The sequence below is a fragment of the Tetrao urogallus genome (genome assembly GCF_951394365.1).
Source record: "Tetrao urogallus genome assembly, chromosome: 3".
Lineage (NCBI taxonomy): Eukaryota > Metazoa > Chordata > Aves > Galliformes > Phasianidae > Tetrao > Tetrao urogallus.
Genome location: NC_136815.1, coordinates 45046000 through 45058551, shown reverse-complemented (window position 1 = coordinate 45058551; position 12552 = coordinate 45046000). Strand labels below are relative to the sequence as shown.

General features: G+C 39.5%; 1 protein-coding gene across 1 annotated transcript in view; it reads right to left on the bottom strand.

The window, feature by feature from the left end:
- The window catches only part of OSBPL1A (oxysterol binding protein like 1A), a gene marked incomplete at both ends in the record, with an annotated part of 65602 nt that overhangs the window by 24006 nt on the left and 29044 nt on the right, over positions 1 to 12552 (bottom strand). The window contains 1 exon segment of the mRNA XM_079533725.1: positions 3146 to 3308. Within this exon segment, the coding sequence (XP_079389851.1) occupies positions 3146 to 3308 (163 nt within the window).

Here is a 12552-nt window from a genome sequence, read left to right as displayed (position 1 = left end):
TTTTTGTAGTACAACACAACTCCCACTTTCTCTGGGATCTTCCTTTCATGTTCAGCATCTACTAAATCCCCTGCAATGGGAGGGAAGGTGTTACTGTAACAATCAGAAAGCACAGATATCAACATATCGCTAAAAAATAAAATAAATAAAATAGTTAAAAAATAATAATAAAATAAAAAACAGAGAAGACTTCAGCAAGTAAACTACTACAGCAAGCAGTCTTACCACACAATAAACATTTTCTTGACCCCAGTTTTGAAAAAGAAAGAGGGCATTTCTGTCATAGTGCTCACAGTTTCCACCAACAAACTTATCAGTGACCAGTTTAGTCTATGTCAGCATTAGCAAATAGCAAGCCTCAGCTGGAGCAGATCTGCACACCAAACAGATGGTGTTAAAGATTTGGCATTCAAACTAGCTACATTTCTGTTGGTTTTCTCCTCAGATTAGCTCCTCTCTCCTACCATGGATTGAATGTCTAATTGGAACTGGACTGTATCTTCTGATTCATCTTCATTCAGGAGTTCAATTCATGCACTCAGTCTGTTCTACAACATGAATCAGAGCTTGGTAAATGGGGACAAGTTGCTCCTGCTGTAAACATACTCTTTCTATTACACTCTATGTTCAAAAAAGAGTTTGAAAATTGTCTTGCTCTGAATTGTCACAGACAGTGATACTTTTGTTGAGAGAAAACAAGCAGAAAATACACAAAAATATTCTATTAAAATATTAACAGTGGCTCTTTCTTTCAAGCTGGTAAGTAAAAGCTAAGGATTTGTTAGCTCGAGGTACAAGCTGAGTTATGCAATTCTCTCACTTCTATAAACTCAATCCTACAGTGAAATTTAAAAAGTCAGAGAACTAGAAAAAAAAAAAACATACCTAGAAAAAGATGGTGTCCTAACAACAGATATATTCTCAAAGTAGTAATATTTTGCTACTGATAGACATTATAATTTGTCACATCACCCTCTTAAAACACACTGTTATTTGCTGAATCTCTCCTACAAAGCAATAGGATGATTCACAGCGTGTTTATCCAAAATAAATAGACATTTGCAAAAGAGATTTTGCAAAATTTTTGAAGACTCAAAGTCCAAATACCTTAGTGGTTTTGGGTTTTTTTTGTTAGTTTTTTTTTGCTTCTGACAATTGGGTCCATTGTTCTCTGCAAGGAAAACATTGCCATACCCCATCCCATTAGCCCAAACAAGGAGACCCATATCCCTGACCTCTCTGTTCTCACTGTATTGTTGTCCTTACAGACTTTCTGGCTGAGCCTCCACAGACATGGCAGAAAAGTAAGAGGGTTAGAAAAGCGTTCTCACTGGGATTCTGATAATAAACAAGCAAACAGAGCACAACATGCCCATATCACACCCACAAAAATCTAACTCCCTTTGCACTTATGGCCGAAGTCATAAGACACATCCAGCAGCCAGGAAACCGTGTCATGTTCCCCCTTCCCTAGCCTATAAAAATCAGAGTACCCCTCCCCCAAACATGTGCCCTGAGAGATACAGAGGACCCAAATCGCTGCAAAGCACTGCATGTGAGCAGCTCAGAGAAGAGAGACTAATATTAAGTCTGATGAAGTTGACAGACAGTCGAGAAAGTGAGCTGTCCTGGAAAATTATTTAAATTGCAATCAAAATGAATTATGTCAAATAACTTCTCCCAAAGAAGCAAGAATAGACAGATATATATATATATATATATATATATGCTCATATAAAACATATCTATGTATACATATGTATAAATAAAGCTTTCACAGCTGCGTGACTATTTTCAGTGTGATTTGCTTGCACCTTCAAGCAGTAAAAACACCCCCCTTTCTCAACCAGAGAGGCAGTTCTGGACACTCACATTCACGACGACAGTGCTGGGTTATTTAGGACAGGTACAGAATAACAGATCTCTAAAAGCTGAGCTTCTCTCACATACAGAAAGCAAGCGCGACTGGAGAGACTACATTCCAGCAGCACCATATAAACAAATATTCTCTGCTTTGTTACAACAAGCAAAGAGCCTGAGGCCTCTCAAATGAATTGTTCTTTTGGTTCTGGTTGAAGAACCTGTTTCTAGTAGTTCTTCAATCTCTTCTGCTTGCTGAAGGCCTGATACATTTCTTACTGTGCCAAGGAGCAGTCCGTAGTTAATTCACCAAATTCCTATGCTATACTTGACACACACTAAGCACAGACTCCATACTTTGCCTGGTTTTATTCTCTGCTTATTCAAGCTGTACACTGTAGAAAATCCATCAAACAGACCAGGAAGGCTGCTTTTCTCATCTGTCAGAAGCATCAGACAGTTGAACTTGGAGAAAAGTAACCCCCAGTCACACTTCCTTGTGAAGTATGCCATCCCAATACAATTATCTACTATGTTTAGACTATGTTTGCCCTCAAGGTCTTCGAGATCCTTCACAGTTGTAAGTGAGCTGTGCATTGTGGGATTAACCAATTAGAGTTATTACCAAGCTGCACTGGTATAGAGAGGCTTTACATAGTCCATGTTGTAATTATCTACATGCAACTCAGAGTTTTCCAAAATCCTTATTTGCATGTTCTGCACACAAAATTCAAAAGATACTAAACATCACCGAATAGACAGAGAATATTTCTGAATGCACGAAAGATTTTGATTCATAATCTTCTTCCATCTGTGACATACTTGCGTATACTTTAAGGTATACAAAAGGGAAATAAAACAAGCCTTTCTTAACTTCATTATCCCTCAAATACAGTGGTTTTTCATATAGACCTTAAGAACAAAAGAAAAAAGAAACACCACCATGGAGAAAGCAAGTCATAAGCTTCCAGATACAGTTACATATTCTAAAATAGGAGTCATACATTTTGCTATTTAAAAAAAGGGTGTAGACACCCAAGCAATCAGACTTTTTATAACAGTCCTGAATTTTGTAGCTTTCTGTCATGTTCAGATGAAATGATACAATTCTACAGGTGAACTTGGGGAAGATTTTAGAGGCGTGCTTAAAGCACAAGAGGCATTCTCCTTAAAACAGTTCCAAAGCAGAAAGACAAAGATCTCACATAAAGCAAGACTGCTCCCCCCGGCGCTCCAATGAAATCACCATGCACATGCTGGCTACACACTGGACATCATTACTTACCTGAAACAGCATCATAGAACTGCTCCTCACTGATGATGCTGAGAGGAGGAGATCCCTTAACCAGAGACTGCTCTAGTTCATGGTGCTCAGTAGCTAGTGTCTCTAATGCTTCTGACAAGATCTTGTTTTTCTCCTGCTCATGCTCCAGTTTCAAATTCCTCACCTATAAGTAGATACATGTATGAATAAGATCTCATCTCTCCGAAGAATGTGTAGCTGAAAGCTATACAGAAAATAGACTGATAAATAAGTAACTGGTTCAAAGGCAAACAGCTGGAACTGAAGCCACACAGATTAATGAGAATATTACAGTGTTACTGTGACCACAGTATGGTTGCTACTCAGAATTTTTCAGTAGCTGAGAAAACTGTCATGTAACATTTGACACTATAGACCAAAATTCCACAAGTAAATTCAAGTTAGATAACTGCGCCTTAAAATTGAGGGGAAATATTTACAGCTCTACTCAGACGACCTTAAATATGGAGTTACAGTGATCAGTTTCCACATGCACCAAGCTCCTTGTACTAGTCTGCTCTAATTTGGGCCAAGAAGCATCATCTGAATTGAATTACAGAGCAAATGGCACAGCCAGCCACAAATAACTGCAAATGAACTATGAACTGAAAACATTTAACCCTGAGGATTAGAGAAGGAGGTTAAAAAAGGGATTCTTCTACTAACAAATTTAACTTCAGCTCTCTCTGCACTCCCAAAACAGTTTACAGAGAAGCCAGAAGCTGACAAGGGAAGAAGACCAGCCACCAGATGGAAGGAAGGTTTTTTTGTTTTTAAAGCCCACACATGCAGTAAGCACCAGAGAGGAGGATGATATCTGCATCTTGAGTCCAAGACTAGTAACAGGAGAGCAACACATCCTTCCTATTTCCTTCCCCCTGCCCTTCTTTTTTTGTGGGTTTCTTCCCACCTCCTACTTCCTTCAGGGGAGGGGAGCCAGCTCAGAATCACAGAATATCCCAAATTGGAAGGGACTTGCAAGGTCCAACTCCCAGCTTCACACAGGACCAACCAAAAGTCCAAGCCCTAGATCTGAGAGCATGGTCCAGATGCTCCTTGAACTCCAGCAGCTCCGTGCCATGCCCACCATCCTGGGCAGCCCGTTCCATGCCCACCGCCTGTGGTGCAGCACCTGTCCCCAACCCCCAGCTGCCCTCCCCTGGCACAACTCCACGCCATTCCCTTGGGCCCTGCTGCTGTCACCAGCAGAGCTCAGCGCTGCCCCTCTGCTCCCTGAGGAGCTGCAGCCGCCATCAGGCCTCCCCTCAGCTCCTCTGGTCTGTGCTGAGCAGAGGGATCACAGTTGCTCCTCATACACATTGCCCTCTGGATCATTCACTGTCTTCTTAGCCCTCCTTTAGGCACTCTCTAATAGTTTTGTGTCTTTCTTATATTGTGGCTCCCAAAACTGCACGCAGTGCTCGAGGTGAGGCTGCCCAGTACAGAGCAGAGTACAGCAATCCCTTCCCAGATGCAGCACTATGCAGCCGTAGCTGCAACACATAGGAAGGCTCTCTTCTCAGAGTCCAGCAAGGCTCCAATGGGCTGTTCTTTCTCCAATCTCTGAGCCACTTACGCTTCCTCTTCCTCTCTCCCTTTCTGATCCTGTTTAAAAGGCTTTCAAGCATCCCCAAACACTGCCTTCTCCTCCAGCTTACTCTCAAAGGTCAGTTGGCAACTAACTCCCCCTCCAGTAACAACATGCAAAGGCATGAAAACCTCTTGGAACAAATACAAGGACATGTTACACATCTTCCTAAGCAACCTATTTATACATCAAAATTACCTTTTTGAATCTAAGAACTGTTCATATGCCCTATCTGGTTACTTCGCACTTACAAAAAGCTTTACCCACCACTGAAACAGTGCTTTCAATGTCAGGCACAAATGATGGGATGAGAACTCAGGGGCTAGGAAGGAAATACCAGAACAGATTTTGCCACTTCCAGAGAGGCGTTTCTATTCTGGCAGTAACAGAACCACTGGAGAAAGAATTATGAAAGAAATTCTCACCCCCTCAGTTGTGTCAAATACTACATCAGCTGCTTTGGCTGTCGTGCTCTGAGTACAGAGGGGCAATCCAATTAAATGATAATTAAAGAGTACAAAATTAGGTTGCTAATTGAAAGCAATAAAAATCAGTAAATCCCTTACTACCTAATAGCTTTACCTTGAACAAAATGAAAAAAAGCTGGACCAGTTATGGCCACTTTCATTTAAAGTTCATTGTAGAGATCCCAACAAAGCCAATTACTGCAATGTTTCAAAGAAGTAGGACATGCCACTGGAAAAGATCTGTTAGTGAGCAGGCTCTGAGGGGGGTTACATTTTATGTGCTATCAAACAGGTAAGAAACTGCCCAGTTAGAGAAATGAGATTACTATTACCTTCTCTTAAAGGGGAGAGGATGAAGGACTGCAACTAAAGCACTGCTTTTCATTATTATTAAACACCAACAAAAGGAAACTAGTTATTAAAATGGTCTTTACAGATTTCTTCGCAGTATAAGAGTTAGATGGTTATATCCTCTAATGTTTTGACAATTTGAGCAATCTGAGTATTTATCTAAAACTTAAGCTACAATGATGGAAAGAAAAAGTTTATCTAATTAAATTCAGATGTTTTTGCCTCCACCAATAGTATGGTAGTCTAACTAAACAAGTAACAATAGGTATGAGCTCAAGACCCCAAAAAAGTCCCTTACTGACTTTAAGGTTCCTCTGCCCTATCATCATATACAGCTATTCAGAGCTGCAGAAGATGTACTGAAAATCAATTCCCTTTTTGGAAAATGATTAGCCAGCTTAACAGTAACGTCCACTTTTCTGTGTACTTCAGAATTCCTATCTACCAAACACTTACTAGTATAGCCATTATACACTAGAGGTAGGTAACAAAAAAAAACAAAAAAACTTTGTTATGTAAGCAGCTCAATGCTAGCCAGAAGCTAATAAAAACATGCTGAAGTTTGTCGCTTGCAATTTATGAGTGTTCATTCATAAACAAATGATCTGGTTCTAAAGCAACCTGAATTCAATACTCAGGGGGTAGGAAAATCAACCTGAAACCTCTGTCAACAGCACTAAACCTGAAGGACGGCCTATACATCCAGAGAGCCCAGATACGGCCACACAAGCTTCTACAGCCTAAAGCTCAGCGTGTGGCTCTCTCAGCTCTGAAAGCAGGAGTTTGGGCATTCTTCCAAGCTGAAGAAAGATGTGGACAGACTTACAATATTTTCAAAGCACACATTTATGCAACAGCATATCTCCAGTGAGCCCAGCATGAAACCAGCTACAACCTTTGTTCAACCTGCCAGGCTCCATACCCGACCCTTGTCAGAAGCTATTTTGTACAAAAGCAATCACAGTTGATCAACGACCTTGGGCTTATGCTTGTCCTGTTAAACAGTGACAGTTAACATCAGTCTTGTTTTCATCTCTAAATGGAATGTCATTATAGAGAAAAATCAGATTTATAATTGCTGATGGAAACTAACTAGCTTTGTCTCAAAGAAATAAACATACACTCAATCATTAACCTTGCTCCTATAGACACCACTTTCACCTGATACACTGACACAGAACCACCAAGAGATGACTTCAGTATCTAGGTCAGCACAGCGATTTCTATTTTTTTTAAATACCTCAACTGGAATGATTTGATACCCACGTTCTGGTAGGTGGCTTCACTTCTGGTTAGTTGAAGGGAAGTCCCCGTAGACATCAAAGTCTTCAGGCTTTAAGCACTAAATTGTGAATTCAACTAGTAGAATCTAGTTATTTTAGCAATCAGCCCTCTACCTATCATTATTTTTCTTTTAAAGGAAAGCAAGAAGCTATTTGCAGACACTTCTATAGTCTTTCCATGCCACTAGAAATCCTGCTAAATTCAATAGCGTTATTTAAAAGTTAACTTCCTCACTGCATATCACTACCAGGAAAGTTCATGTGCCAATTCCAAAACAGCAAATAGCTTCTCTGTGTCACAAATACCAGCCCCATCCTCTCCTCTCTAGCTTACATGAGGCAGGCAGGAGATCAGTAAGGTGCATCAGACCACTACTTCTCCTCTTTTTCTTTTTTTAAAGGCTGAAGTCTTGAAGTTTATCTGTGAAGCCTGGAACCAAGGCTTCTCTGTCCATCCTGAAGATATCTCAGTACAATACACAAAATACTTGCTTTGTATGGTGCTGGATGCTTTTAATTTAAATTGAGGCTCAACAACAGTAGCACTTTTGTAGGGTAGGAAAGGGTCACACTACTGTACAGCCAGCTAATAAATGATTATCTCAGCAACATGCTATTGCAGCTGCAAGTAAATCATCTAAAGACAACACACAGCAAGCAAAGCACAGCACAAATCTCAACATGTAGAGCTACCTGCCTTTAACATTTAAAAAGAAAATAAAGATGCAGCATACCCTAGCTCTAAAGTTTCCCTGGATGGAGAGAAAGAAAAGACAGACCTCACAATTTAGTTAAATTTTTCAATTTAGTTAGATTTTTCTTCCAAAAATACTCAACTTCAGTGCTAGGAATAAGAGTATCCAAAATATGCAGACTTTCAAGTTGTGTAGGAAGAACCACTTCTTTCACATAGCAACCACCAGGGGATCTGAAGGCAGACTTCACACAGTGTCAGTACACCATGTACCACTTCTGCTCTGCAATAAGCTGACGGCAGGAAAGCTGCCTCTTACACTATCTTACTGATGTCTCTGGTGGCTCAGAAGCAGAGCTTTGGTCTGCAGAATTGAATGGCTTCATCCAACTGCTACAGAATTTCCTTGCTCCTGAAAACATCACTGCATATTTGCCATGAAGCACAGGTGCAAGGATTCAAGTTTTCAGCAGCAAGCTAAAGGCTAGTCTAATACTTAGCTTAAAATTAATATTTACACAAATAGTAAGAAAAAATGCTGCTACAGTAGAACTGCCAGTTTTCAGTGGATATCTTCTGACGTTAACTGCAGTCCTTTCTGTAACAAACGAAATGTCAATCAAACCTGCAATTTGTTTCACACATTTCTATGGAACTGTCAATTTTCCAGAGTCAGCTACTCGTTCAGTATACTGAAAGATGTAATCTCAAACGCAAAGTTATGCCTTGCAACTCATTACATTACAGAGATCTATTTAGAAGCAGCACCAGGAGTTAAAAATAAGGCTTCTTTCCTTTGTTCTGTGATCTTCATATCAAATTGAATCAAAAATCAGATCTTGCCATCTCAACACAGAGAGTCTGAGATACATACACTGTTTGTCTATTCTAACAGACAAGCTCACAGTTGCAGTTTTGCTGTTAGCACAATACTTTTCCTATTGCGAGTGCCTCCAGGCATGAGCCAATTCTTTGCAATGGCCAGTTTCAGCTAGCGCTGAGTAAATCTGTTATTCTTTTACATTTAAAGTAGAAAAAGTAATACATATATTTTTTTAAAGAGTCAGGTCTGCCCCTGCACCTTGGACAAAGACTATATTTTCATTTCATCATGAAAGAAATTTAAAGACCTAGAACGACCTCCAAGGCATATCTATTTGAAAATGGAACAGATCTGTTTATTTTGTTGGCTAGACTTGAATCATGCTGTTAGAGCACTGTAGTTCCACAGGATATGCTACTATGAAAAAAAGTGCTTTCAAATTTTCTACTACCTACAGCGTTGCATAGCCGTTACATAAGCAGCTACTGAAATGAAACTGAAACCAGTTGCTTTCATTTGGAGTTCTCATTGTTGTAAACATGCCTGAGCTACAGAGGAAGTTTTCCAGAAGAAAAAAAAGGCTCAGTTTTTATCTTTGTTTATGGGACTTAACTTTCACTAAGCACTAATGTGATACGAATTTGCCTAGTCCTGCTTTCACCCTGCTTCCCAGCCTCTCTCTCATTTGCTTAAAAATCCAACCAGGGAAATGTAAACATGCCCAAGTACAGCATTTGACTTACCAGAGAAAAGAACAATTTCTTTACAAATACTTTTATGACAGATAATTAAACTGCAAAGGTGACAGCTCACACTGGGAACGCTTTGTTGTCTTTTTTTTATTTTAAACTAACAGATACAGTCAGTCTCATGAATACCTCCCTAGATTCCTAAGGCCCTAAAACAAGTAAATGTTATACAAAACTTTCTGAGTTTTATCTGTTTACACATGGGCCTATACATACAGCTTCTCTGCTGACTCACCGCTCCTTATCACTTCCAGCCACAAGCAACACGCAACATTTGCCACATTACCTATGTTAAGGTCTTGTATCACAACTTCTTCTGCAGTAAAGTAGTTCCTGTAAACTTGGTCCAGGCTCACCCCTGGGGTACAGAGGACTGCACCAAGAAAACCATGCTCTACTTCAATCGCTGATTAATGCTTCGTCTCTCTCTCTCTGTGTGCTATAAGCTTACCAGTGGAGATTGGCATTGGAGATCTATCAGATCTTTAGTTAAATATGGAATACTCAGGTAGCACTTGCCATTGAGCTGAACTACTGCTAGTGCAATTACTGGAATGCAAAACGAGATGTGAACAATTAATCAAGGATAAACTGAGCTCTCTGACAATCGCTAACGGGTTACTTACTGTATCACAAGTCAGCATCACTCCATCACAGAAGTCTGGCCAGCTGCAGCCACAGCACTGGAGCACCATAGCTTATCAAAGTCATCAAATTCAAAAGATTAAATGCAGGACCACAGACTCATATACAGGCAGTGCCACTATGAAATTTCCTTTTTGTTCAAGAACTGAAAGACTCCCAAATGTGCAAGCAAACCCCATACATACCAATTTGAAGTCCGAGTCATCTATTCACTTAAATTCTAACTCAAAGCCCATAGAATAAACCAAAGACTTTGTGAATTGAGTCACAAGACTCTGCCTCAATTATTCCCCAGATGAACATAAGGATTCATTGTTAGTCAACTACCAGCATTCACCTCAAAGTTCAAGAGGAGGAGTTTAGCAGGGCTTATTTGGAAAGGCTACATTTCAATGTTCTGGGTACTGAGTTAGAATATTTCCCCATATCTGATTAATTAAAACAGTAGCATTCTGCTGCAGGATAAAATGCAATCATAAAACAGAGATATAGGAACCACTGCTACAAGCAGGACGCAAGCTACTGCCCGCTCAGAATTTCCACCTCAGCTAGAACATGCCAACACACATAGACACTGAAGCAGCAAAAGAACTGTTATTCAAGAGAAGAGCTGGAGAGCCTGATCTTCTTAAAAGATACAAATGTACTATCAAAATTCTTAATGTTTCAGACTACTGAGAACTATTAACATGCCAGGGACAAATACTTTTTGTCTCCCATCTTTCCCTCCTAGGAGGCTGACACTTCTTCCTCAGTGTGGTGCTTTGCGTCCCATTTCCTGTTTCCACATTTGGTTGTAACAAAGTTTACTATTCAGAGACCAATGAAGCAGTGCAGTTTTAACCAGCTGAGAACACTGCAACCCCTAGCCAAGTTTCAGCTTTCCTACTAGAGAAACTTGTTTCTTCCATGTGATTTTGCACTGGTCAAGTGTTGGCAGAGGCTTTTCTGTTTCATTTCAAAAAGTTTCACCTTTTTGGCATTCAGGTCTTCTCTCTGAAGTATTTATTTCTTGCAGTTGTATTTTACTTAGATGATTCAATGTAAACTGATAAATCCCATATTCAGTCCCTATTTGCATTCCAGTGTTGTAATAATGACAGTTACTCAAATGTATGGAGTCCAAAAAAAGAGCCTTCTGATTTTGTATTGTTAAGTATTTTATTTTATTAAGTATTTATTTTATTAATTATTTTATTAATTTATTTATTAATTATTTTATTAAGTATTTATTTTAAGTTTCTATTCTGAGGCAAGCTGAAATTAAATATGGCTGCTATTCACATTTGCCAATAGGTTAAGCCAAAATAAGCTGGGGCTGAATGACATCAGTGGTGATGTACATGTTCAGGAAGCATATTTCAAGTTGCAGAGCAGCAAGACTATAAAAACAAAAAAGCTCCACACCCCAAGATAGTCTGCTGCCCTAGTGAGATTAAGCATCTATCTTCTCAGAGGCAGATGCCACAAGTAACCTTACCCAGCAAAGTGCCTCCTTCAATCCAGTACATAAATACTGATGCCAACAGCATAAGAACAGTATGCTGTTACATGTTTTCAGATCTGAGAAGGACTTTTGTTTTTGTGTTTTTAGAGAAGCTCTGGACATCTTTGAAGTTTGTTAGCCTGGTTTCTGTGAAACTAAGATGTAAGGGTTCTTAAGAATGCACACAGGAAACATTTCCTTTTTATTCTTAAGGACTGTTTTATTTTGAAAACGGGTCTCAAGGCTACTTTGATCTAACTACTTCCCTTAAGTAGTTCTTAGTACACACCACTGGCTACTTTGATCAACCTGTTTGCACCCCCTTACTCCACACTTCTTCCAAGCTGGATCACAGCAAACCCCTGTATTAATGCTTTCCTTTTTGAAGTGATTGCCACGTTTTTGCTCTATTGCTGTTTGGCTTCTACTGGCTTTCCAGTGCTATTACATAACTGGACACGAAATCTGCTTCTTTTTAATAAAAATTAACATACCTGAAGCTAATTGTCTATTCTACAATCTCCAGTTTTTGAACTCTAATCATATTAGTTACTATCTACTTAATTATATAGATTACCTAGAAGTTTTTCTAAAAGCATTTCCAGAACAAACCAACAAACAGATATTTCATAATTACCAAAAACTCAGATGCTTTATTCACTAGTTCTTAGTTTAGAATAGAAATACTCAACTAGGTATGGATGCTAAGCACGCTAGTTAAAAATGAAAAAAATCTGAACTCCTTCCTAGGTTGGAAGTCAATAGTGGGCTTCACAACACAGTGCTATCAGTTCTCTAAGTGAAAACTACTTTGGCAACTTCCTGTATCTGACAACAGACGTTTCTCAGCTTTCCAGTATGAGAGAATCAGACTTCATAGATATACACAGGCATCTCAGTGCTACTTGAGATTTTAGAAGAACTTGCAGCGTTAAGAAATGTGTCTCTCTGTAGGGAAGTTTCTCCTCTCAGAAGCTGTTCTGACCTTATGCCAAAGCAGAGAACAGCAGGCAAACAGAAGCCTGGGGAAGGCTGTTAAGACACTTCCTGGAATATGAGCATCTTGTACAGAAGTTCATTCTGCATTTAGGGCAGACAGAGAACTGTGCTCTGGGCTATGGAAATCCAACATTAGGTCAAATTAGCAAAAAGACATTTGCATACTGAGAATGTGAAATATCATTTCCCAGTTTGCATTTTTGCTAGGAAACAAACACCACAGTTGGCCTAAAATACGACACTTACTGTTACATTACAAAGAGATGCTGTGCATCATCACCCTATGATGCGGAACACCTAGATA